The sequence below is a fragment of the Pteronotus mesoamericanus genome, unplaced genomic scaffold, assembly GCF_021234165.1.
Source record: "Pteronotus mesoamericanus isolate MK-2021 breed Mesoamerican mustached bat unplaced genomic scaffold, CSHL_Meso_final contig_123, whole genome shotgun sequence".
In the NCBI taxonomy this organism is placed as follows: Eukaryota; Metazoa; Chordata; class Mammalia; order Chiroptera; family Mormoopidae; genus Pteronotus; species Pteronotus mesoamericanus.
This window is the reverse complement of record NW_026555049.1, coordinates 2,954,396-2,978,144: the sequence shown is the minus strand read 5'-3', so window position 1 is coordinate 2,978,144 and position 23,749 is coordinate 2,954,396. Positions and strand designations below refer to the sequence as shown.

The 23,749-nt window shown below is 48.3% G+C and overlaps 1 protein-coding gene across 1 annotated transcript in view; it reads right to left on the bottom strand.

The window, feature by feature from the left end:
- The window catches only part of GLB1L3 (galactosidase beta 1 like 3), a 38,429-nt gene extending 22,931 nt beyond the window's left edge, over positions 1 to 15,498 (bottom strand). Inside the window, exons 1-9 of the mRNA XM_054587480.1 lie at positions 15,476 to 15,498; positions 14,878 to 14,997; positions 14,411 to 14,626; positions 9,603 to 9,671; positions 8,850 to 8,945; positions 7,510 to 7,618; positions 3,453 to 3,545; positions 1,473 to 1,554; positions 466 to 530 (exon numbers count right to left, since the gene is read on the bottom strand). Coding sequence (XP_054443455.1) covers positions 466 to 530; positions 1,473 to 1,554; positions 3,453 to 3,545; positions 7,510 to 7,618; positions 8,850 to 8,945; positions 9,603 to 9,671; positions 14,411 to 14,626; positions 14,878 to 14,997; positions 15,476 to 15,498 — 873 coding nt within the window. The remainder of the gene's footprint in view (positions 1 to 465; positions 531 to 1,472; positions 1,555 to 3,452; positions 3,546 to 7,509; positions 7,619 to 8,849; positions 8,946 to 9,602; positions 9,672 to 14,410; positions 14,627 to 14,877; positions 14,998 to 15,475) is intronic.
- Positions 15,499 to 23,749: the final 8,251 nt, after the last annotated feature.

Genomic DNA, 23,749 nt, shown 5'->3' with positions numbered 1-23,749 from the left:
GTCTTTGTGACCCTCCCAGAGGTCACCCGTTGAAAGGAAACTGGGACATACTCAATTCATGTGTGTTAAATGAATTCATGCGCAATGCAGTCGTTCACTCCCATAGTTGGCGCAACCGGGCTAAGAAAGGCTGAGCCCCCCAAAGCTGGACGTGAGTCCTGTCCACAACACACGTGGCCCATGTCTGAGCTCTGTCCTCAGAGAGGAAGGAGTGCGTCACCTCCCGCCGATTCCTCTCACATAACCCCTCACCCTTCTCTGGTCGTCCTCCTCGGCTGCTCCACTGAGAGGTGACAGAAAAGGCATCCCCCCTTATTCCCCATGACAAAAGACATCAACTCCCCAAGCTGCTTTGGCACACAGCTGGCAAGCCTCCTCTCCCCACTGAATGCCAGCTGCACGGGCTGAGGGGATGGTCCTGACAGGCGCTGGGGCTAAGACTCTTCACCTCTAAGGTGTCCTTACCTGCACGTTATAGAGGCTTGTGAAAGCGTCCTTCCTAAACGAGTTTATATTGATGGTGGCCAGTGCTGTAGGGAGAAGGGAGAGATGCTGCATGAGGCCCTGTGACAAGTCCCACCCGGGGAGCGAGGGAGGCCCACGCCTTGCCCATGAGAGGAAGTGTGTTGAGAAGTAAGGATAACGAGATGCCGCTTGTTGCAACATGTACAGGGCCTCCATATATGTCCTCACATGGCTGGACATTTGCAAGGACAAGGTTAGGTAAGAAGGGCAGTTAAAATTAACCATATTTTGCACTGAGAAATGGAACAAGCCAAGGTCACACAACTTGATTAAACCTAGGAAATGAATGCAGGTTTCCTGACCCCAAGCCTGGTGCAAGTTCCACTGTATCGTGACAGTGTGGGGAAGAGCCACGGAAAAGGAGGAGAGAGGCGCTGTGTCGGGAAGCCGCCGGTCTGGAGCTAAGGACCACCTGAAAGATGCTCCTCCCTGGCTCGTCTCCCTCACTGTCAGCACCTTATGACTTTGTTCTGGTACTTGACTTTCAAGGACCTACCCAGGGCCCACAGAGCACCCCGGGCAGCAGGCCCCCAGGACCGGCCCCTGCGGAGGCTGGCCTGCTGACACAGCACCTGCCTTCTGCTCGCCGTGGGATCCGCGATGTTGGCGGGGCCGGCTTTCATTCTAAGCCGTGCCAAGCACCAATGCAGATCCTCAGCCACAGAAAAATGAAGGGAGATGGAAAGGTGGGCCAGGGACAGAAGGGCTCCCTGGCAGCTCCGCTGTTGAAAGCCAGCAGGAGCAAGGAGAAGTGATGGAGCTGCCGAGTGAACTCTTCACTTTGACCTTGAGAGCCCATAGTAATATCAAATCTCCAGGGACCACTTCAATGTACATGGAAAAGAGAGGCAGCAGAGATATTCTTGGTTCTTTCCGACACTTGTTCAAGATTCAAACTGGCAGGTTAAGAGCCTCTGTTCTCCTGTAAAATAAGCCTAAGTTTGTACCTCCTTCTACATGGCCTCTCAGCACTTCTTTCTCACCATCTGAGGTCAAGAGCATCTCCACTATCCCTCTTTTCAGCAGGGCCTGTTGAGAAAAAATGGATAAAAAGAACCTACTTTTCTTTCTCACTTGGGAAGAAGGAAATTAGGAAATAAATACAACTGGGCCAAGATGGGCAGCGTATGAACTGGAGAAAGAGGTTTGAATGGGGAGTCTGACCATCCGCAGCTCTGTCCCCGTCCAGGGTGTATCCCAGTGGCAACCCACTGCAGAAGCAGCCGAGTGGGGGCTCTGACTCCGGTGGTCGTAGCCCCCCGGGAAAAGCACAAGGCTGAACTTAGGAGGAAATACCCAAGGGAGGATCTGAATCCCAGAGAAAGCGCGAAGACTTGGGAACTCTTTGTGCTTGAAGGCGAGAGGCTGAGGCCACGGGCCTAAGGAAGATCAGAGAGACACTTCCCAAGCTTGGGTCCTCCCTGGGCACTCACGTGGCAAGAGGGGCATGTCATTACACAGCCCTGCTGACTAAGGGCGTAAGAAGCAGACAGGCGACCAGACGGCAAGAGGGCCCTCTCTGTGTGTCTTATTTGTGCACTGAGCCGTATCTGGGACCAGGAGTGGGCTTGAGTGGAGCGTTTTAAAAGCCAATGAAAAATAGTGCTCCTGAATGGGACCGACGTGAGGGGTGTGAGGTGACGCCCCGAGGAACGCTAGGGAGGGGGTTTCTCGCTGACCTCCTCCAGCGCCAGAGGCCCCGGCTGTAGTGCCTCCTCTCTCTCTGCCTCCCGATCTCTTCCCTGCCCAGCTGGCCATGCCCCTCGGTGGCTTCCCTGGCCATCCCACCCAAAGGTTTCTGTGGGGACAGAGCTAACGTGGGACCCGTCCTCCTGCTTGGCCGTCTGGGGAGGGATCCTGTTTAGACTAGAACTCGTCAGCCTCCGGAATGTGGGGAGTCACGGACAGAGAGGAGCCTGACCCACAAGGACGCCGGCAGGACTGCAGTTGTCCCCTGGCCTTAGACACGCCCCCCCTCCCCGCCCCCCGCCCCACGAAGGAGCAAAAGCAACAGGAGAAAATATAAGTACTGGGTTGGCCAAAAAGCATGTAGGTTTTTGCAGTAAAGTAAAGGATACATTTTTCATTTTCATCAATAACTTTATCGATTTGGATATTTTGAGTATGTCAGCTACCTCCCATGTAGTACAAGGCTGATTGTTTTCAATTAATGTCTTGATTTGATTGCTATCTCCTTCGACTGGTCTACCTGACTGTGGAACATCATCCTGTGAAAAACCTCCAGCATGAAACTTCACAAACCAGGATTGACACGTTCCATCAGTCACAGCACCTTCTCCATACACTGCACAAGTCTTTTTCTGCATTTCAGTTGCATTTTTACCTTCCTTGAAATAATAAAGCATAATATGCCAAAAATGTTGCATATTTTCTTCCATCTACAATATTAAAATGGCTGCACAAAAATTCACCAATTTTGCTAATTTTTAAATGAATGCTGACATGATGGCTGTCACCATACAATCTAAGAAAATTGTTTCAAATGAAGTTAAAGACAACCAAGTGTTTACTGAAGCCACCGTACGGGAAAAACCCAAAGAGCTTTATGGCCAACCCAATACTACAGGTTGGAGACCTGCCGGGTGCCAACCATCGTCATAAAGTTCACAGACATTATCTCCTATTCACCATCCTCCACCTTTCGAGAGTGTGTGGGACACAGAGGGAGCAACAGGAAGGTCTAATCTTTTAACATCACATTTTATCTCAGAATAAAGTTATTTCAGGGCATCTTAATCACCCTGACCCTACTGTACGTTCACAGAGAAACTGAACCTGATCTCATATATTCACATAACCCACGGAACCTAACAGAGTCCCGCTGCAGACTCAGAAAAGCGTGCTGCGAAAGAGACGGGCTGAGGAAGAAAGCACGTGAGTGTGGAGGCCGACCGCGTGTTTCTCACCTTTTGAAGGTAAGGCATGTACTGTTCATCCCAATGAAGCGACCCGTATTCATTCTCCACCTGCACTGCAATGACGGGACCTCCCTGGCGGTACTGAGACAAGCAGAGGAAGGCGGAGAGTGAGGCTGCAGGGGAAAGCCTGGGGCCTCGGGGCCTGCTGCTACAGAGAGCACCCCTGGGGCGGACACTGTGCTCCCCGCTGCTCCCCCGCCTGAGGCACCCCCTCTCCTCTCCCCGGTCCTGCAGTCAGAGTCCCCTCCAGGCGCCGCGGCTGTGCGCGGGGTCCTGCATTCCCTAGTCTTTGTAATGACGCCCACAGTTCCCCCTCTACTTCTCACACCAACTGGCTACTTACACATGAGAGTTCACACCTACAAACTCGCCTGCTTCCACACCCAACCTATCTTCTTGCCCTCCCAGCAGAGAAAGAGGCGCCCCTCCCCCGCCCTCCAGTCGCAGGCGATGCCGCCCACTGTGCACACGGGAAGGCCACCGCCAGCTCAGGAGCTGGTTCTCTGCACAGCTTCCTCTCCCTTCTGTGCCGTCAACCTTTCTTTCCAAACTGCCCTTCTTCCACCTTCCCGAAAACTTGCTGATAAGAGAGTGCGCTCCAGATCCTTCCCTCCACCTTTCTCTCTCTCCCGCCACCCCCACCTTTTAAGATCTTTATGGCTATTTTATTTTTTTTTATTTTTCACTTACAGTTGACATTCAGTATGACATTAGTTTCAGGTGTGCTCCCTCCTCTTCAGAGCCCCGCTTCTTGACTGGGGCCCCCGGCGCCTACACTTTCTCACTGTGCCCTGCTCCTCACACCACTGTGCTGAAGCTTCCACCCCATCCCACCACGGCAGCCACCAACGTGCTGGGATTAGAACACTTGTCACTCGTCACATTCAAGTCAGCCCTCTGCTTCTGGCAGCCCCGCCACACTGAAGGCAGGGCGAGCCCTGCACCGTGGGTGGCTGATCACTCGGCTCCCCAGGTGGCGCCTCCTGCCCCCAAGGGAGTGCTGTTCACAGAGAGGGGCCCCCTTGGGACAAGGGCAAGCACGCGCTCCTGGGCTGAGCAGGGAGAAGGGGCACGTTTGGTGGGCTTCCCTGACAGCCTCACTGTTCGCCCCTTTTCCACCTCTCACTCTGTGCTCCACACCAGCTGGACTTCTTTTAGTTCTTTTTTTTTTAAAAAAAAATTATATATTTATTTTTCAGAGAGAGAGTGAGAGAGAGAAAGAGAAATATCAATGCAAGAGAGAAACATCAATAGTTGCCTCCTGCATGTGCCCCGACAGGGACCAAACCCACAGCCCAGTCATGTGCCCTGACCAGGAACTGAACCGGTGACTTGTCGGTTAACGGGCCGATGCTCAACCCCTGAGCCACACCGTCAGAGCGCTTCTTTTAGTCCTTCAGATTCCTCGTTCTGTCTCTGGTCATCTGGTCTTGACCCACGTTGCAGACTCCTGACCACCCCCCTGGTCTGGCTAATGCCTGCTCAGCCTTCGCTCGCTGCTGTGTTCTGAAAACCCTGCTCCGGCCCTTCTCCTCCTCCTCCTCCGCTGTAGCAGTTATCACTCACGTTGTAAGTGCTCCTTTGTCTCTCATGTGGGGTTATGAGTCCCATGGGGCGGGACCATGTCTGTGTTTCTCACGCCTGGAAGCTTAGCTACTACAAATGCTTGGCACATAGTAGGTGCTCAATAATTATTTGTTGAATGAACATAAGTATTCTAAAGCGATGAACTGAGAATAGTTATTTATATTATTGAAGAGTATCTCTCCCCACGCTGAAGGGTGGAATTTCCAAAAGAAAAGAAAAAAGAAATCATAGGAGAATTCACAGTTAACTTTTTGAAATAAACAGGATTAGAGGAATAAATGTCTCCAGTAAAGCAGTAAATACACTCTAAAAATTATTTAAATGTAACAGTTGAAATGACAATAACCAATCATATTGAAACACTTTAAAATACTAATATTTTATTAACTTTTAAGTTCTATACTTTCTATTTGCACTTACAATTCCCTGTTTCTTAAAACTTTCCTAGAATTTTCCACCTCACGATTTCCATGGATGTTTATGCATTTGCTTTGCTTGCTGGATGTATACGAGGGGTAAGGAGCATTTGTACTTGTTCCTAAACTTCCATCCATTCAGAGTCTTTCTAGTTTTAAGGATCAGAGATTTTTCACTCCTGCCACCGAGTCCCACCCCAATGGCAGAAATAAAGCCAGAAACACACACGTAGGCCTTTCTTTCAAAGGACAAACCTGACTCCGCAGGACAGATGAGAGTTTAATCCTGCAGACAATGTCTGTTCCCCTCAGCATTGCTCATCTCTCTTAAAGCTGTATTGCTTTATTTCCATTTCTAATCCCCTGTTTCTTCTCTTTATAACTATCCTTATAAGAGTAACTCAAATTCACAAATCTGAAATACTTATAAAGGGCTGGACCTGTATTATATGTTCCCCCAAAGAAGCATCTAAGAGAATAAGCTATTAGTCTTATAGGAATCCTGGTTTTTACCCCATCTCAAGCTGTATCAAGAAATGGTCTTAAAATAGCATTTATTTTAAATAATAACCATGTGCCTCCTGTTGTGTGAACGAGAGTTGTATGTTTAAAACCAAGCACACTGATCAAACAATTGCTGCCTTGCCGCCTGCGGGGCACGATGCCCTTTTTGTGTCAAAGACTGGTCTGTAGGCTCCAGGCGGACATTCTGAAAATAAAGGCATTTCCTGTCAAGCACACAGTGCCTGGACTCTCCATGAAGGAAGAGGAATGCATGGTACCTGTGCTCTTCACATTTACTCTATTTCAAACTCAAACAAATTGGAATGCAAGTAATAACCCATATACCCACCCAGCTACAAAAGTGGCACACATGAAACAAGTTATTCATTATAAATTAAACTTGCAAAATTAAATGCCCATGACAAGGGTATTAATTAAATGAATTTTGATATATTCATATCATGAAATACTTTTTAGTCATTAAAAAGAACAGCAGGTTTAGCCCTGGCTGGTGTGGCTCTGCTGGTTGGAACATCATCCGATAAACTAAAAGGTTGCAGGTTCAATTCCCAGTCAGGACACATGCCAAGGTTGCGGATTCAGTCCCCAGTCTGGGTGAATAGGAGAGACAACTGATTGATGTTTCTCTCTCTCTGTTCCCCTCTCCCTAAAATCATTAAGCAAGTCTTCTGGTGAGGATTAAAAAAAAAAAAAAGAATTGCAGCTTTCAAAAATATTTTTTGAAGTGACAAAAGATAAACATCCAGTGAGAACTGTACATTTTTTAATAAAACAAAGTATACAGTCCCGGCTGGTGTGGCTCAGTGGATTGAGCAATGTACTGCAAATCAAAGGGTTGTGGGTTGGATTCCCTGTCAGGGCACATGCCTGGGTTGCGGGCCAGGCCCCCAGTAGGGGGTGTGCGAGGGGCAACCACATATTGATGTTTCCTTCTCTCCCTTCCTTCCCCTCTCTAAAAATAGATAAATAAAATCTTTAGAAAAACAAAAATAAAAAAGTATACGTACACACATGCACATCTGTGAGTGTGTGTATAAATAATTTGGTACCCTGTGCATAGAAAATCTCTGGAAAGATACACAAAAGTCTGGTGAAACTGGTTGTCTCCTGAAATGGTCATTGAAAGTTTGGGGACAGGGCAGGAGGGGAGCCTGTCATTTACCATAAATGCCTTTGTATTTTTTCTAGCTTTCTCACCAAGTGAGAAACAGCGCAGACCACTTAAGAGTAGAAATAAGCAGTATAAAGATCAGTGAATCTAGTGAACATCAAGTACATTGGAAACGACAGCAACCACAGGCCTCGCTTTCTGTCAGCCCCGTCTGGTGTGATGTGTGCCTTTCCAAAATCCCTGGGACAAAGGCTGGACTTAAGATGAGGGTCTGGAGTTCAAAATCGCAAGGGCGTCAGCTTCAGAGCTCACAGACGCTGGGCCTGGCCTGTGCTGCAAACAGGTCAGAACAAGCTATCTTCCTAAAGCAAATGTAAGATAAAGAAAGAAAGTCCTTGGGCTTTACCTGGAGAGGGACCACTCTGGCGATCAGATGATCAAAGTATTTATCAACTGCCTCCACAAAGCCCTTGTGCGTTGTCCTCAGCCTCAGCTGGGGGTCCTGCAGCAGCCAGCTGGGGCGAAAGGAAAGGAGCCCCGCATTTGCAGGGGAAGATGCAGGAAGGGCGGGCCAGGGCTGGGCCTCGCAGGACAGCCAGCCCCTCCTCAGCTCCGCCCAGCACGGTCTTACATCATTGGACAGCACATCTACGGTTGGGCAGACTCAAGGGTCCTCCAAGAATGCTCTTTGGAGCCTCTTACAGAGTTGTCGAGGGTGCAAGTGTCGTAGTGGCAGTATAACTTAGCAGGTCTCGCAGCTTCACCGCGGCTCATACACCAACATCTGAATGAGAGGCTACGTAACCTTTCACTGAACACTCGCCTCCATTCTTTTTCCGTCCGTTATAGACCTCTGTCTTGAGCACAGGGTATGCACCTTAGGCACAGGGCTACGCCACTGACCCCAAGCGCAGGGTGGGAGCTTCCCAACCAGTGCGCACGCCCCCAGGACACCTCCGCGCAGCTGGGCGGGCCTCCGCTGATCCGCGCGGGAATCGCAGCTCTGCCAGAATCTCCACTTCCTTCAAGGTTTTTCCTGCTCCTGAGTTGGAATGTGAGAACAAGCCCATCTTGGAGAAAGCAAAGGCCTTCCCTGAGCAAGGAGGGTTAAAGTGCTCGAGCACCTGCAGACAAGGCCATGGGCTAAACAGAGAGTCCTGTCGGCTTGCAGAGTTAGCAGAAGAGCATCCCTGGACTCTCGCCCTGAACCCACGCTCTCTGGGTTAAAAGCCAGCATCACAGATGTGAAATCAAGGCGAAACAAAATGAGAGGGAATGCAAGAGGATCGCGGTTTCTCGGCTCACCGGGGAACATGGTCAGCGAAGTCAGAGAAAAGGCCGAGGTGCTCAGACCAAGTCCAGAGGCCGTCAGAACCCTCCCTTCCCCTCGCTAAGCCTTCGCTGCCTTCCTTCCCCACAGGAGAGCCGACGTGGGGTCGTTCCTTCCCGTGGAGGGAGAAAAATGAGACACCCCTGACGCCTGTGGTAACTCCCCACCCCACCAACAACACACACGCACACGCACACGCACACACACGCGCGCAGACCGCACCAAGCTCTCAAGCCCCTCCTCCGCCGCAGGAGCACAGCAGTGGAGCCACGACTCGCGCCTTACTGCAAGCCTCCCCTGAGATGCCGTGTGATGTGCACACAACAGTGCAAGGCACAGAACATGTGCCCAGTGCTGCTAGATTCAACTTTGACTTCTAGTGAAACAAACTACCACAACCACAACCCCCCGCTCACCTGGGCAAGCCGCCGAGGTCGACCTCGCTGCAGATGTAGGGGCCTGGACGCAGAATCACCCACAGCCCAGTCTCCGCAGCCATCCGGACAAAGGCCCTGCGAAGGTCAAGGTCAGCAGCTCTCAGGACATCCCAGCGGAGGGCGGGGACCAGCCCGGCACACAGGCAGGTGGCAGAGATGCCCGGGTCCCCTGCTCGCCTGCCTCGCTCTCCCCACCAGAGCCCGCGTGAGTGAAGGGAAGGCCGAGCCCCTGCCCCCAGCAGGGCAGGCCTCCCACACCGGTGGTCCCAGGTCCCAGGCCCCAGGCCCCGGCAGCTGGGCCCTCTGCGCCTCCCAGCCCAGGACCCTCTGCGCAGCCCGCTGGGTCCCGAGGAGGACGGGTGCCAGACGGGGACGAGGGTCCTAACAACGAACCCGAGCCCAGGGGCCTTGCTGCCCTCCAGAGCCAAGCCCTGTCCGGGCACAGGGGGCTGGACCCCACGGCAGAGCAGGCCGACCCGGGTCAGGCGCCCCAGGGCCGCAGTAGGGGGCTCAGAGGACGCAGGCCTGGACACCGGGGGTGACGGGCGCGCTGGCGGGCATCGGGTCCGGGCGCGGAGCCCGCCAGTGTCCGGAGAACAGGGCTCTGACCCCAGGCCCCGTCTGGTTCTCCGGGCAGAGCTGAGACGCCACTGGGGTCCCTGACAAACCCCAGCCAGCCCCGCCCTGCCTCCCAGGCCCAGGGCCGGTCACAGAAGCGGCAACAGCACGTACTCGAGGTCCAGGTTCCCGGAGAAGTCAAATGCGCCGCGGTGCGGCTCGTGGAGGTTCCATGGGACGTAGCTGGAATGGGAAAAAGGAGAGGAAACACAATGAGCGTCTTCCTGCTTCTAGCCTATAAATTCCTAGGTCAGCCCCAGACCGATGCCAAAACCTAGAGTAGCTCTATTTTGGGAAGAGTTGAAGTTTCCCACGGCAATAAACCTGTATTACATGAACAATTATATTCAATAGCTCCTCTCTCTCTTACCCAGTTGTAGTCCAAGCTGCCAGTAATCCTGACCCTAGATTCTGTGGATTTACACATTAATTATCCCACTCACCACCCCTTCTTTGTAATATCCGCTAAAAATATAAAGGAAAGATAAAAACGCAACTGTCTACATATGCGCAATAAATTATTGCTAAGAATTAATCAATATAAGAATCTGGAGGAGTTTCAGTAGGATAATGGGCATGTCACAAAGGAAGGTGCCATCTTTGGACCCCGCCAGAAAGACTTGGCCAGGGACTGCTTAGTCTATAGGGCCAAAGGGACATGTGCAAAATTTTATTAAGTGCTATTTTTATTAGCTGACTATATTTTGTGTGTGATCAACAAAGTTTTTGTATATTGTCCCCTAATCTCATGTTTCTCCTAAGCCTTATAATTCTTATTACCCAATTTTGCACAGTGTAGAGATTTTTAAGGTATGTTGCATTATGGCAGAACTGACTACATTTCAAGATATATTTTTTTGTGAGTAGGAATGAAAAGCTGATTTGCTAAAGACATCAAACATGCATGATAAAGTTTATAACTATACATTGAGAGAATAAAATAAAAATATTATGCTAAACGATGCTTACAAGTGGCTTACTTTAAAGAAAATTGCTTTAAAAATAAAAAACAGAAAAAAGATATTGATGAGGCAAAATTAATCTAGTAATCTTAAATAGCAGGCAAAATGAGTTTTAAGGCAAAAAACTCACAAGCAGATGCTAAGAGAAGCATCAAATAATAATAAAAGCAACAATTCATCAAGAAGATAATAATCATGGCCTTCCATGACTTTAGTATCATAGCTTAAATAAAGGAGATGTTTAATGAATCAGAGAAGAAATGGCTCAATCTATGGTCATATTGAGAAGTTTTAAATACTTCTCTAAGAAACAGGATCATAACAGCAAAATAATGTAAAGATATAGACTTAACAACTCAATTAAAAGGCTGGATCTAGTAAATATGCATAGAGAACTCAGTAGTCAAACAATGGAATATATACATTCTCAAAAAATACATGGAACTGTTGTAAAATACAAATCCCCAAAATCTTCATTACATGGTCCATGATCCCAAGACAGATGCAACTAAATTATAATATTACACTTTTAAAAAAGCAAAATAAATAAATAAAACAGAAAGCATATATATAAAATGTTTGAAACCAAATGACTTTCAAGTTACCATAATAACAACATTAGTGGGATATATAACCAAAGCAGCACTTAAAAGACTCAGTCCTGAATAAATATATTGGAGAACTGAACTAAATAGTCAACTCAGGAGACAAGAAAAAGAGAAGGAGAACGAAGGGGAGGGGGCATAGGAGGAAACTACTAAATGAAATAAAGTAGAAGAAAAGAAATTATATGTAACTTACAAATTGTGAAATAGAAAACTAAATGATACAGAGAAGATTAACAAAGGCACAAGCGGATTCTTTGAAAAAACTAAAAATGTATATAATAAGTAGGAGAAAAAGAGGAAAAAGCCCCAATTCACAAAATGATATGTAATTTCCAAGAAAGATCCAATTTTATCCAATTTTTTTAATTCCAGAATGGAAAAGAAATTATAGACTAATAGGACATACTCTAGAACAAATGAAAAGCATGAGTTAAATAATAACTATTCAAGAAAAGTTATATTGTCCCAAAAATCTTCCCCTTACAACTACAAAGGATAATAGTCACAAAGTTTGACAGGTGAATTTTAGGAAACATTCAGGGTAAAAATTCTTTGTAAAAAAAAATATTTGCAGCGATGTCCTGGCTGGCATGGTTCATTTGGCTAGAATGACATTCTGTAGACAGAAAGGTTATGGGTTCAATTCCCAGTCTGGGCACATCCCATGTTTTGGTTTTATTCCCGGTGGGACAGCTATGGGAATCGCTCCATCTCTCTCTCTCTCCCTCTCCCTCTCAGGCTCCCTTCCTCTCTCTCTAAAATGGATGAAAAATGCCCTCGGGTGAGGATTACACACACACACACACACATTTGCAGTGAATATAAAAAGAAGATATAGTCACTTAATTAGTTTACTATAAGATTAATATCAAAACTGGATAAGACACAAACGTCGATAAAATCTTAAATCAATTTCAGCAATATGCACGTCCGAAATAAAATGCTAGTAAATCAAGCCCAGCGATCTGTGTGTGTGAGTGTGCACACGTGTATGTCTCATAGTCGGACAGAGTTTACCCAGAGTTGTGGATTGGCTGAATACTAGAAAAGTTGTCAATGTAATTTACTGCTTTAACAGAATACCATGTAATAAAAACCATATAATCCCTTCAACAGAGGCAGAAAAGGCTCTCAGTAGAACTCAGCAATTATTTATGATTAAATTAGTTTCAAATTAGATAAGGCAATTATCAATTTGCTGCCTCTCAGCTTCAAATTCATCCTCTGCAATAATTAATGGAAGGGCCCTTTAAGATTTGCTCCTTTACAGCGAACACGGTATTTAACTTGGCCACAAGAGGGCAATGGAAGGACATTGAAGAGGAAAAGGGTCTTCTGATTGCAGTGCAGTCTGTTTGTTTTTTAAATTTCTGTGGTCTTGCTACAGAGCTGGTTAGTGGTGTAGGTGTGTGAAGACATCTAGTGGTTCCTTCTTTTTAAAAAATTCAGTATATTACAAGTATATCTGAGAAAGATTCCCAGAGACAAGGAACTTGTTGCAAAGTAGGTTTACAGTTTTTCATGGGAAAATAAAGAATAATAAAAAGAATAAACCCTGTGTTTCACATACTCACAACTGTAAACCTACTTTTGCCTCACCCTGTATTTTGGAATTAACATAATACAGTTATAGATGAAAAACATTGCATTACATGTGCCATTGTGTTTGCTGCCACTTTCGGCTCTTTCCCTTTCTATATCATAGGTCTGAGCTTCTTGGAGCTGCCTTTACTTTTTCCCGTTGCTAACTAATAAAACCCCACAGACCGACCATGAAAACAATAGACTTTTCTAATTGTTGGGACAAACATCTCATCAAGAAACAGAAAAATATATTCTGCAACATAAAATGATAAACTGCACTGCAAAAGCCCTTAGAATTTACAGAACGGCTGCAAAGTGCTGTGAACCTGATCCTCAATCTCTCGGCAAAGCCCACAATTGGCCCGCCCGGCAGCTGGGCCCGGAGCCTCCTGGATTCCCGGTACACCGCCACCCTTCCTAACCGTCTGGCCTGGGGAAACGCCTTAACCTCTCTCCTCCCGAGTTTCCTCGACGGGGATCACTACATACCACACAGGGTTGCTATGAGGATAACGTGAATTAATACCCAGGGTTTAGAACATGCCTGTCCGTGAACAAATACCATGCACACGTAAGTGGGCAGCCTTCCTTGATAATGGTCGATGGATTGGAGCTGGCAGCTCTGTACACCGGCAATGGCAGGACCGTTGTACACGGAGGGTGGTTTCCTGCTGTCCTCTCACCTTCCCATACCGTCTCCCACACACCCTCTTGCACGCGGCTGCCACAGTGCAGCCTTCCACACATTTTTTCTTTGGCCCTCCCTTCAACACACCTTTATTGATTCCCAGTTTTTTCAGTTTCAAGATGTTTCTGGAAATAGATGTTTCTGTTATGAAGGGAACACCACTGTTCCTAATTCAAATGCGATTTTTGTGTTGGGCAAGGTTTTGATCCGATGGGCGGTCTGTGCACAGACGGGAGCCTTCACTCTGTGTGACGTGGCCTCGTCCTCAGTCCCAGCTGAGTGGCCGCGCCTCCAGGAGCTGCTGGAGGAAGGTGTCACCCTGGGCCAGCTGAGCCCTCTGTGCTCCGGCTTCTGGCCCCACACGGTGGGAATTAAGCTGTCCCTCTGACAGGGCAGCTGTGAGGATTAGGCAATTGTTGTGAAAATGTTTAAAAAATGCCCAGCCATCAATAAACTCTAAATGCATGTTACTCTTTGTCACTAAGCACATAATTGTGTTAACTATCATGCTAAATTTATCATTTAAATGTACCTTTATTTAATCATGTCAAATTTAATCCTTCTGCTGGACTAAACTGGGCTTCTATTTCTTTTTGCCACCATAACTGAGTGCATGGATGCTGCGGTCACAGTGGTAGGCATTTTTCATATAAATAAGATAAAGGTTTTGTCTCATTGAATCATCAGCACAATCTCAGGAGGCAGTTACTCCTCCGCCCGGTTGGAGATGGCAACCCCGGGCTCTGAGGGGCAATGGCTGGAGGCAGAGCTGGGACTGAGGACAGGCCTGCCCACTCGTTCAGCTGCAGTATTCATTCCCTCTCCTCCACTGAACTTCACTTTAGTGATGCTAGTCTTTCCTCACATGTTCATTTTGATACAACTATTATGCCTCTCCAGGTTCATCTCCATGTACAGTAATAAGGATTGTTTCAGTAAGTAGGAGCCGCAAGTGACCCTTGAGCACAAAAGGCACACACGCTGGACGTGACTAAGCAGAAGGTCGGTCCTCGGGCCAGGCCCCTCAAAGCAGCTCTGAGCCCAGGCTCGGGGCTGAGCGCCCCTGCGCGCGGCACTCACGTCGTGACGGTGTTGAAGCCGCAGGCCTTGAGCTTCAGGAGGCGGTCCCTCCAGTACCCCCTGGGCACCCGGAAGTAGTGGATGGAGCCCCCGAAGATCAGGAACTTGTGCCCCTCCAGTGTGAAGCACGGGTCACCCTTGGCTGGGCTTTCCGTCTGCAGTCCCGCACTCCGGTTCTTCAGCCCGAGAGGGGTCAGGTGAGACCAATTAAACCTGCTGAAAGAAAGGGAAACTGAGAGCGAGCGAGAGAGAGAGATGGAAAGAGAAAGAAGAGGGAGAGATGGAGAGGGAGAGAGAGGAGGAGGAGGAGGAGGAGGAGAGAGATGGGGAGAGAGAAGGAAAGGAGAGGCTGCTGAGCCCTCGCGGAGAAGGACGCCCTGGTTCGCAGGACATGCTCTGTGCTTGCATCTGATGCTATTTTCTCCAGAGAAGGAGAGAAAGCTCCTGCTCTCCCCACGCAGGCAAACCTGTACTGGTGCAGCTGTGACTCAGTTTGTCCAGAAATACGGTTTGCGGGAAGAGCAAAGCCTGACCAGGCAAATGGCAGGAAGAAGATGCACATGGTTTTTGTCCACGAAAGACAAGAGCTGAAAGAGAAAGAGCGAGCGGTGAGGAGGGGAGGGCGCGGCCCCGCCGCAGGGCCGAGGCCGGGGCCAGCGGCGCCCGGTCACAGGCAGGGCTCCTAGGCCGGCCTGATGCTGCGAAGGCTGGGGCTTTTCCTGGGTCCCCGGGCCCGAGACTCGCCCCCCAACACACACGCAGGCAGGGCTGACCCACAATGCGCCTCAGTCAGGACAGAAAGCTGGGGCACGGCTTTGAGTCGCAGGACCGCGGTCAGGGACGAGACAGGGCTGGGCACTGGGCCGTGGGGTCCCGGGGGGACGTGGAGGGGGGCTCGGGCTCAGTGACAGGGGCAGCACTCCACCCTCCCCCCCGGGCTCAGGAAGGACACAGTCCGGCCGGGGACAGACCCTCCTCAGGGCAGACGTAACCACGGCCTGGGAGGAAGAAAGCTTGTAAGGGGACCTGAGTCCGGGGGGCTGCGGAAGGCGCAGCGACCGTCACCTGAAGCGCGGCGGGGAACTCATGTCCGCGAGCAGGGGCACCGAGGTCCCGCGCTGCCGCCGCCGCCGCCGCCTCCCCGCGGGGACACCGCCGGGCGCAGGTGCGCTGCGTGCCGGGGGCCTGGGACCTGCGAGCCGCCTCCGCAGCGCTGCCCGGGACCGCGTCCTGCCTCGCACGGCCAAGGAACAGGCTTGGGGCTCCGGGCCGCGAGGAGGGCGGCGCGCCGCGTCCCATCCAGGGCTTGGAGCCGCCTGCGTGCGCCCAGTCTCTCCGCCAGGTAAGTAAGGCAGGAGGGGCCCCCGGGCAAACGCCCCGACCTTGCGCTTCCTTAAAGTGTGTGTCACCAGCCAATGGGCACAGAAAGGCAGGCGTGAGGAGGAGGATAGGAGGACAACTCAGCCCACGCCATGCACCAGGAAGCAGGGATGTCTTACATCTTCAGCAGCTTCAGCAAGGGCCCTCCGGTTCCAGACAGCGCTCGAGGCTATCCGGTGGGTCGTGCACGCAATGAAATCAAGAACATACTAAAATAAAGATTCCGAAGAGTGCAGTGGACATACAGGGGAGGGGCGCAGGCTGCCCTGAGCAGCAAAGTTTTCTGCCGCTGAATGTCGGTAAATGAGTGAGAACTATCAGAGGAAGAAAAATAGGGATAACTTCTGGTGTTTACACACATCCGTGCAAGAACAGCTCGGAATCCCTTAGTGGTTACAAAGTAACAGGAGGCGGGGCAGGAGAGATCAGATCGGAGGAGGCAGGTCAGGGAGGACTGCGGAGGCAATGCTCAGCAGGAACTAGGTCAGAATCTAGGTTTATGGAGATCGCTTGGCTGCCAGGTGGAGGCTGGGCAGGAAACAGGCAAGTCCTCCCCGCACACCGGTGATGCAAGGATGGGGCTTGAACTGTCCTCCTGGTAGTAGCACTGAGCAAGGAGAGCGAGTGGATTCAAGGGGAAAAAATTTAGGTGGAACTGGTAGCTCTTGGAAGTTGGTTGGAGGAGGCAGGGGATAGAGAGAATGATGACCCACATGTCTCCGGCCTAAGTGACTTGGGAAGAAGATGGTGACGTTTCCTGAGATCAGAAACGCAGGTGAGACAGAGGTGCCAATAGAAGGAGAGGCGTGGTGAACCCAGTGTGGGACAAGCTGGAGCCGAAGTTCCTGTGGTGACAATCAAAAGGGTGTCTCCCGGCCGTGTCTCTTTGAAGCCTCTGCTTTTCCTCTCCCATCTGAAAAAAACGAGGCCCGGGAGGGGCCGCAGGCTGAGGGCTAGGCTGCAACTTTCAGAGAGCAGCGGGCGTTTCTTTTCTCTCGTCTCACTCATTACGGGCACACCTTCCTCCTTGAAACCTCAGCTCCCTGAAAATTTTGTAGATTATCCATCATTTTTCATTCTTATCCTGGAAGCAGTGGACTTTGGAGATTTTCTGTATCTTACAGAGAAACATATTTAACTTCTTTGAATATACCTTGTTTAATAAATTTGGATTTACAGCCAACAAAACTGCATTCTTCTTTGTCAAGATTTTTTAACTATTCTAGGATCTTTGCCTTTTCAAATAAAATTTAGAATAAGCTTATCTATTTCTACAAAAACCATGCTAAAATTTTAATAAGCATTGCATTGGACCTGTACATCCAGTTGGGGAGGGTTGACATCTTCACTGTGTTGAGTCTTCAAATCCATGGACATGTGTGTCTGTTCATTTATTTAGGCCTTCTTTCAGTTGTGGTTTTCAACATACAGATCCTATGCATGTTTTGCTAGGTTAACACCTCAGTATTTTAAATGATATTGTATTTTTAAGTTCACTTTCAACATGTTCATTGTTACCATATAGAAATGCAATTGAATTTCTCGCATTAATTTATATTCTGTAAACTTGTTAAATTGACTTACTGATTCTAAGAGGTTGTTTTAGAAATTGAAAATTCAATTCCTTGGGATTTTCTACATAGGCAACCATGTCATCAGCAAATACAGTTTTATTTCTTTTCAACCTCTGAGTATTTTATTCCTTTTTTTTTTTTTTTTTTTTTTTTTTTTACCTTATTGCGGTAGCTAGGATTCCTAGCACTACGTTGATAAGAATGGCGAGAGCTGACATCCCCCCCATTCCCAGTCTTAGGTGGAAAACATTCCGTCTTTCGCCAGTAAGTGTGCGGGCTGCGTTGTTCATCAAGTTGCAGCAGTTTCCTGCTATTCCGATTTGCAGAGATATTTTATTATGAATAGTGTTGGATTTTTGTCAAATACTTGAACCCTCTCTCCATTGTCTATGACATTGCTATCCTACTTTTCTTCTTGAAAGATACTTTTGACAGATACAGAATTTGCAGTTTGTGATATAATAAGAAATATATATTTAGTCTTCATTCCCAGTTCCTGGCACAGAGTTCTTCAGATACTGGGAATTTCCTGCATCACAGGATGAGAAGAGCATCTTTTGTTACTTATAACAAGGCTTTTTCAACCACACCTGAGTATGTTAATGAGGTGACTTTTTGGAAAGCCCTTAAGGATAAGGGGCTGCTTGCTGGGGGGCCCGACCCTGTGACTAGAGGGTTGGAACGTTCTGTCCCAGCCCCCCGCCCCCCACCCAACACTCAGCGCTGGGCAGCGGCGGGGACTAGAGGTTGAGTTAACTACCAATGGCCAATGATTTCATCAATCGTAATAAAGGCTCCATAAAAACTCTAACTGAAGAGGTCCCGGGCGCTTCCAGGTCAGTGAGACACGGAGGTGCCGGCAGAGTGCCGCACCCAGCGACGCGTGGACTCTCCCTGCGCCTCCCCCCGGGCCTGGCCCTGTGCAGCTCCTCCGTCTGCCTGCCCTGCGGTTTGCCCTTCCCGGGGAGCTTGTAAACCTCCGGACGTACTCCCTTCGATCTGTGAGCAGTCCTAGGGAATTTGCCCATCAGAAGGGAGGCCATGGGACCTCTGTTTTGCAGCCTGCTGATCAGAAGTGCAGGTAAACACCTGGACGCTCGTCTGAAACGGGAGGGGACGTCATGTGGGCCTGTCTGGCTCATTCTAGGCAGTTAGTGTCGGAACTGAGCTAAACTGTAGGGTCCCCAGGTGGTGTCTGCTTAGAGAACTGGTTGGTGTGGGAAAACCCGCACATCTGGTGTTAGAAGTGTTGTATGATTAAAGGAAAACAGGTTTTTAGTGGAGTTGACACTTCTTTTCTTTCAGCACTTGAAAAATATGGTGCCACTTCCTCTGGCCTCCATAAAATAGGGTTGTATTTCGTGTCTTGTAATTCCCTATAACTGCAAGTAGGTGATGCATCATTTCTCTCTGGGTGCTTTCAAGATTTTCCTTTATTTGTGGTTTTCATTTACTTTCCCTTTTTTAGTGTTTCCACTTTTTAAAGACTTTATGTTTTAGAGTAGTTTTAGATCTATAATAAAAATGAGTATCCTCTCATTTTTGAACAACATAATAAAAATTCAGGATCCACGCCTGGTTTTCATATTTATAATGTCTTTTTCTAATTTCTGGTAATTCTTTATAAATTAATCCAGAACTCTTAATTAAGTATCTATACTATAACACACTGTATATTATCTGGTTTCTCATACTTATTCTTCAATAAACTCAGGCATTTAAATAAGACGAAATTAGGACAATTTTTATAATCTTAAAGTCTAGATAGAGGATATCATCCAGCCAGGGTGGAATAATATGGAACAGATTTATCCTCCTGCCTTAAACAGCTAGAAAACCACACAAGACAAAAATGTTTGGAGGGTATATCCATTATTCATCTAAAACATTTTTAAAAGACTTTCCAGATGTTGGACAGGAGGCACCACAGGTCTGCGACCCCTGAGACAGATGAAGCCCCCAGGATCAGCCCTGAGCTTCCTGCCTGCACGCGGCTCCCAGGTGCAGCCCAGGGAGGAAAGCCCAACAGACCCGGGCTCTCACTCACTTGAGAAAATAGACACCAGAATGCAGGGGCACCCAGGCAGCTACTTTGTAGAACAAAGTGCCAGAGAGGAGAATCTCTGCCGGGAGGGAGTTCCAGAGATCTGCAGAGAGGTCTTTTGAATCTTTGGCTCAGTTCTGAACTGTGCATGTGAGGAAACTACCAAGGCCAAGGACAGAACCACTAAAAAGGCTGAAAACTCCTCCGGGCTTGCACAGCTCTGGAAATAGTTCACATCATACCAGCTAGAGGGCCAAGATGACCTAGTGTCTCGTAAGACTGCCGAAGTCTCTACACCCTCTGACAAAGCTAAAAAGCAGCCCTTGAAAAGATCAAACTAATTCTAAGTAACTTAGTGGCATCCCAGAACAAAGCTCAAAAGCATCTAAAGAATTACAGCCTGTCCAGCAAATGACGACATAAAATTCACAATGTCCAGCATCCAATGGAAAAAATGCCATCCATGCAAGAAGCAGGGAAGTATGATGCATAACCAGGAGAAAATTCAATCAATAGGAACATATTCACATGTGATATAGATGAAGGAGCTGTCAGAAAAGGATGTTAAAATAACAATTATAATTATACTACATGTGGTAAAGGTCCAGGAAAGCATGAGCATGATAAAAAGAAAAACTGAAGGTTACAATATATCCAAACTTCCCAGGATTAAAAATATAATTTCTAAATTTAAAAATAGACTGAATGGATTAACAGCGTACTAAACACTGCAGAAGAACAGATCAGTGAACCAATAGGTAGTAAGAGAAATTATCCACATTAAGGACAGAGAGAAATTAATAAAGAGAGCACTGGCACCTCTGAGACAATATCGAGTGGTCCAGCAAATGTACAGTTGGAGTCCATCCCAGAAGGAGGAGGGCAGGAAAAAATACTCGAAGAGATAATGGCCACAATATTTCACATTTGACATAAAGATGTTTACCTCACAGTCACCAGAAGGCCTGTCTCCCCATATCCAGCTGTGGAAAAAACTGCATAGATAAAGGTTGGTGGTGTTTAGGGGCCCCACTCCCCAATGTACTGGGTGTGACTGCTGAAATGATGAGGATCTCAGTTAATATTTTGGATCAGGGGCCGTGAGGGTTTAGGGAGCCCAAGTTCGCTGGATAAGGTGGGTGGTTTTATAGGGAGAGGAGGCACTCTCTAAGTGCTGACTAGCTACATACTTCAGGCAAATCCTCCCACATGGAAAAGGAGGGGCGGCTTGGAAAGATGGCCATCTCAGCAACGTCTGCCTTACGCTTCTCTCAGGGAAAATTCTCCAGTCCTCTAGTGTTGTCCAGGTATCATTCAGTCGCGGTGAACACCTTGGTTCTGGTTAAACAGCTACTGCTGTTGACAGCTGTACCCGTTTGGATTAGGACCAACTGCAAATTAATGTGGGCTATAAAATGTAGTGTTTCCCTAACTTCCTGTTTTTCCTGAGAAGAAAATAATAAATCTTTTATTAAAAAAAAAAAAGGTGTTTACCTTAGATCCATGATTAAGAATCCCTATGCAGAATAATCATCAAGAAACCACAAGCCAAGAAGCAGGTCCTCACCAGACCTCGCGGCGCTGGCGTCTGACCTTGGCCTTCCAGAGTCTAGGCCTGTGCGAAATACGTGTCTGTGGCTTGAGCCACCCAGTCTATGTGATTTTTGTCATGGCAGCCTGAGCAGAGACTAGGTTTACTGAGAGTTAATGAAAACCAGCAATATTTGTAAAAGTAAAAATTGAGCCACTTTTACTTGTACACCATGCTTGCTTTAGAAAGCCATTTGTTTGAAGTGGTAAGATGTTTATTACAGGAAATGGAAAATGCTCATTTGAGCTGTAAAATGGACCCCGTAGTCTCCCAGTAATTTATCTGACCCATGATGATGTTTAGTTGATAATGTCAGATAGAGGGACAGACAAAAGACATCTTCTTGCTGGTCAGAAATCGTCAGATCCCCAGTTTTAGGTTACTCCTGATAAACATTCAGATTTCAAGTAAATTGATAATCTCCTCCATCCGACTGAGCTAGAAATAAAAGAGATATGCTACATATCCCACAAGGCAGTCGTACAAAGGAAACGAAGCAGACAGCGTCCGATCTGTCCCTCGGAGCCAGAATCTCTAAGGGAGGTTTTCGGAGCAGCCCGTCTCCTCTGCTCTCTCATTTGGCGTCACTCAGATGTGTCCTTTTGGGGTGGGAAGGACCCCACCCCAAATCTCAGAACCTCCGAGATGCATTCTTTAGTTAAGGAAATGGAAAGTCACGCATGGCTCTAGGTAAGAACCCAAGGTTGAAATGTGTCATCAAGCCTGGCTGGTGTGGCTCGGTCGGTTGGAGCACCGTCCCGGAGGCTGGAAGTGTGGGGGTTTGACTTCTGGTCAGGGCACACCCGGTTGCGGGTTCAGCCCCCAGTCAGAGTGTATATGAGAAGGCAACCAATCAATGTTTCTCTCTCTTTTTCTTTCCCTTCCTGTCTCCCTGAAAGCAATGGAAAAATGTCCTCAGGTGAGTGTAACCGAGCAACAGGGCCCATTCACGTGGGGCCTTGGCACGTGAGCCAACAATCAGCATTGGAAGGAATAGGTCTTTATTTACAATGTTCCGAACTCACGGGCTCTGGGAGAACTTCAGCTCAGAGCCTTCTTCTCCCACGAGACCCACAACTTCCTTTGTTCCCCAAAGGGCTATCAGCCAAAAATCCCCAAAGCTCCTCCCGTTCTTATCTTAAGCCAGCTGCACAAACAGTTCCCCAGTCCCTCTGGAAGGTCCCAGAGTCGCCGTCCTCATGCAGCAGCCCCCTCCTTGAGGATCTGGGGTACGTTGTCATCGGCCTCCAGGAAACAGTCCAGGAAGGCATGTGCCATGTTACCCTGGATCATGGTGAAGTCCAGGAAAGGCACAAGTCTCGAGTCCAGAAAAAGTCCGGGCCTGCAAGACAGCAAGGTCAGCATCTTGCAGGGAAGTGTCCTTGATGGCTTTGGAGCCCTCTAGAGCGGGCACGATCAGAGCAGCCCGCGTGCTCTCTGGCTCGCCCGTGGCGGGCCTGTCTCGCGCCCTGCAGCCTGCCAGAATCTACCTTCCCCGCCCACGCACCATGGCCCTCTCGGGGCTCCCCTGCCCCCTTCCGGGCCCCTTGGCTGAAAGCCTTGGCTGGCCGCCCTCATTTAAATCCCGACCTGGAATTTCCTGCACGACCGCATCTCTGACTCTTCCCGTGATAACCCACATTTGCCAGCCCTTTGTGTAGTTTACGTTCTCTTGGCCGCCATCCCCAGTCAGGGCAAGAGTGAGTCAGTGATCCAGGGGGAGCCTGCCTCCCCTGGTGACGTCCTGAGTTAGGATACGCCCTCACAGTCGCGCCCACCTTGCCCCAGGTGATAGCACCTTAACACAGCTATTAAACTAGCCTGTGTTATGAGAAGTATCTTATGCCCTCTTGTCGGCTTCCCCCATCCCTCAACCAAGGTGTGTGGGGGCGGGAGGTGTCTCCTATTTTCCCAGAAGCACCCCTCGCCCTGTACCCCATTACATGAGGATAAAAAAAATGTGTTATCAAGTGTTTTCACTCTGCCCCTGGCTGGGTGGCTCAGTTGGTTGGAGCATTATCCTGAACACAAAAAGATTGTGGGTTCACTCCCTAGTCAGGGCACATACTTATGTTGTGGTTTAGATTCCCGGTCCAGGTGCCTATGGGAGGCGACTGATCAAGTATCCCTCTCACACTGATGTTTCTCTTTCTCTCTCCCCTCCCCCTTCTTCTCTCTCTAAAATCAATAAACACGTCCTTGGGTGAGGATTTAAAAAAGGAAAATAGATAAAAAGGTGTTTCCCTCAATGAACTAAAGTTAATGTGATCAGGTTGAGGCAGAAAGATTGGTCTCTGCTTCAGCGCAGCTTTGACTATGGAAAAATCGCCAAGCCTCTAACTGGTACAACAGGAAAGAAAGATTCACCCTGTGAGGTGCACAGTAAGCAGGCTGTTCTTCTTGCAGGTAATCTGAGCCATTACAAGGTAACAGCTGGAATTGTCTTTAAAAATATCAAAAAGCTTTGTCCTAAAGTGATTCACTTTCATCAGGTTTTGTTGTTGTTGTTGTTGTTGTTGTTGTTACTAATAGCTAACAGTTACCAGGCATTGTTCGAAGTGCTCGCATTTATTAACTCTCACTGCCTCATAAAGCAAGTGCTGTCATGGTCCCTAGCTTAGCACTGAGGAAGCTAGGGCACAGAAGTTTCAGTGACTTGTGTCAAGTCACACAGATTGGTGACAAAGCTGGGATTTGAATGACCCTTAGTAGCCAAATGAGGTCTCTTGTTGCACAAATGCTCATTGATT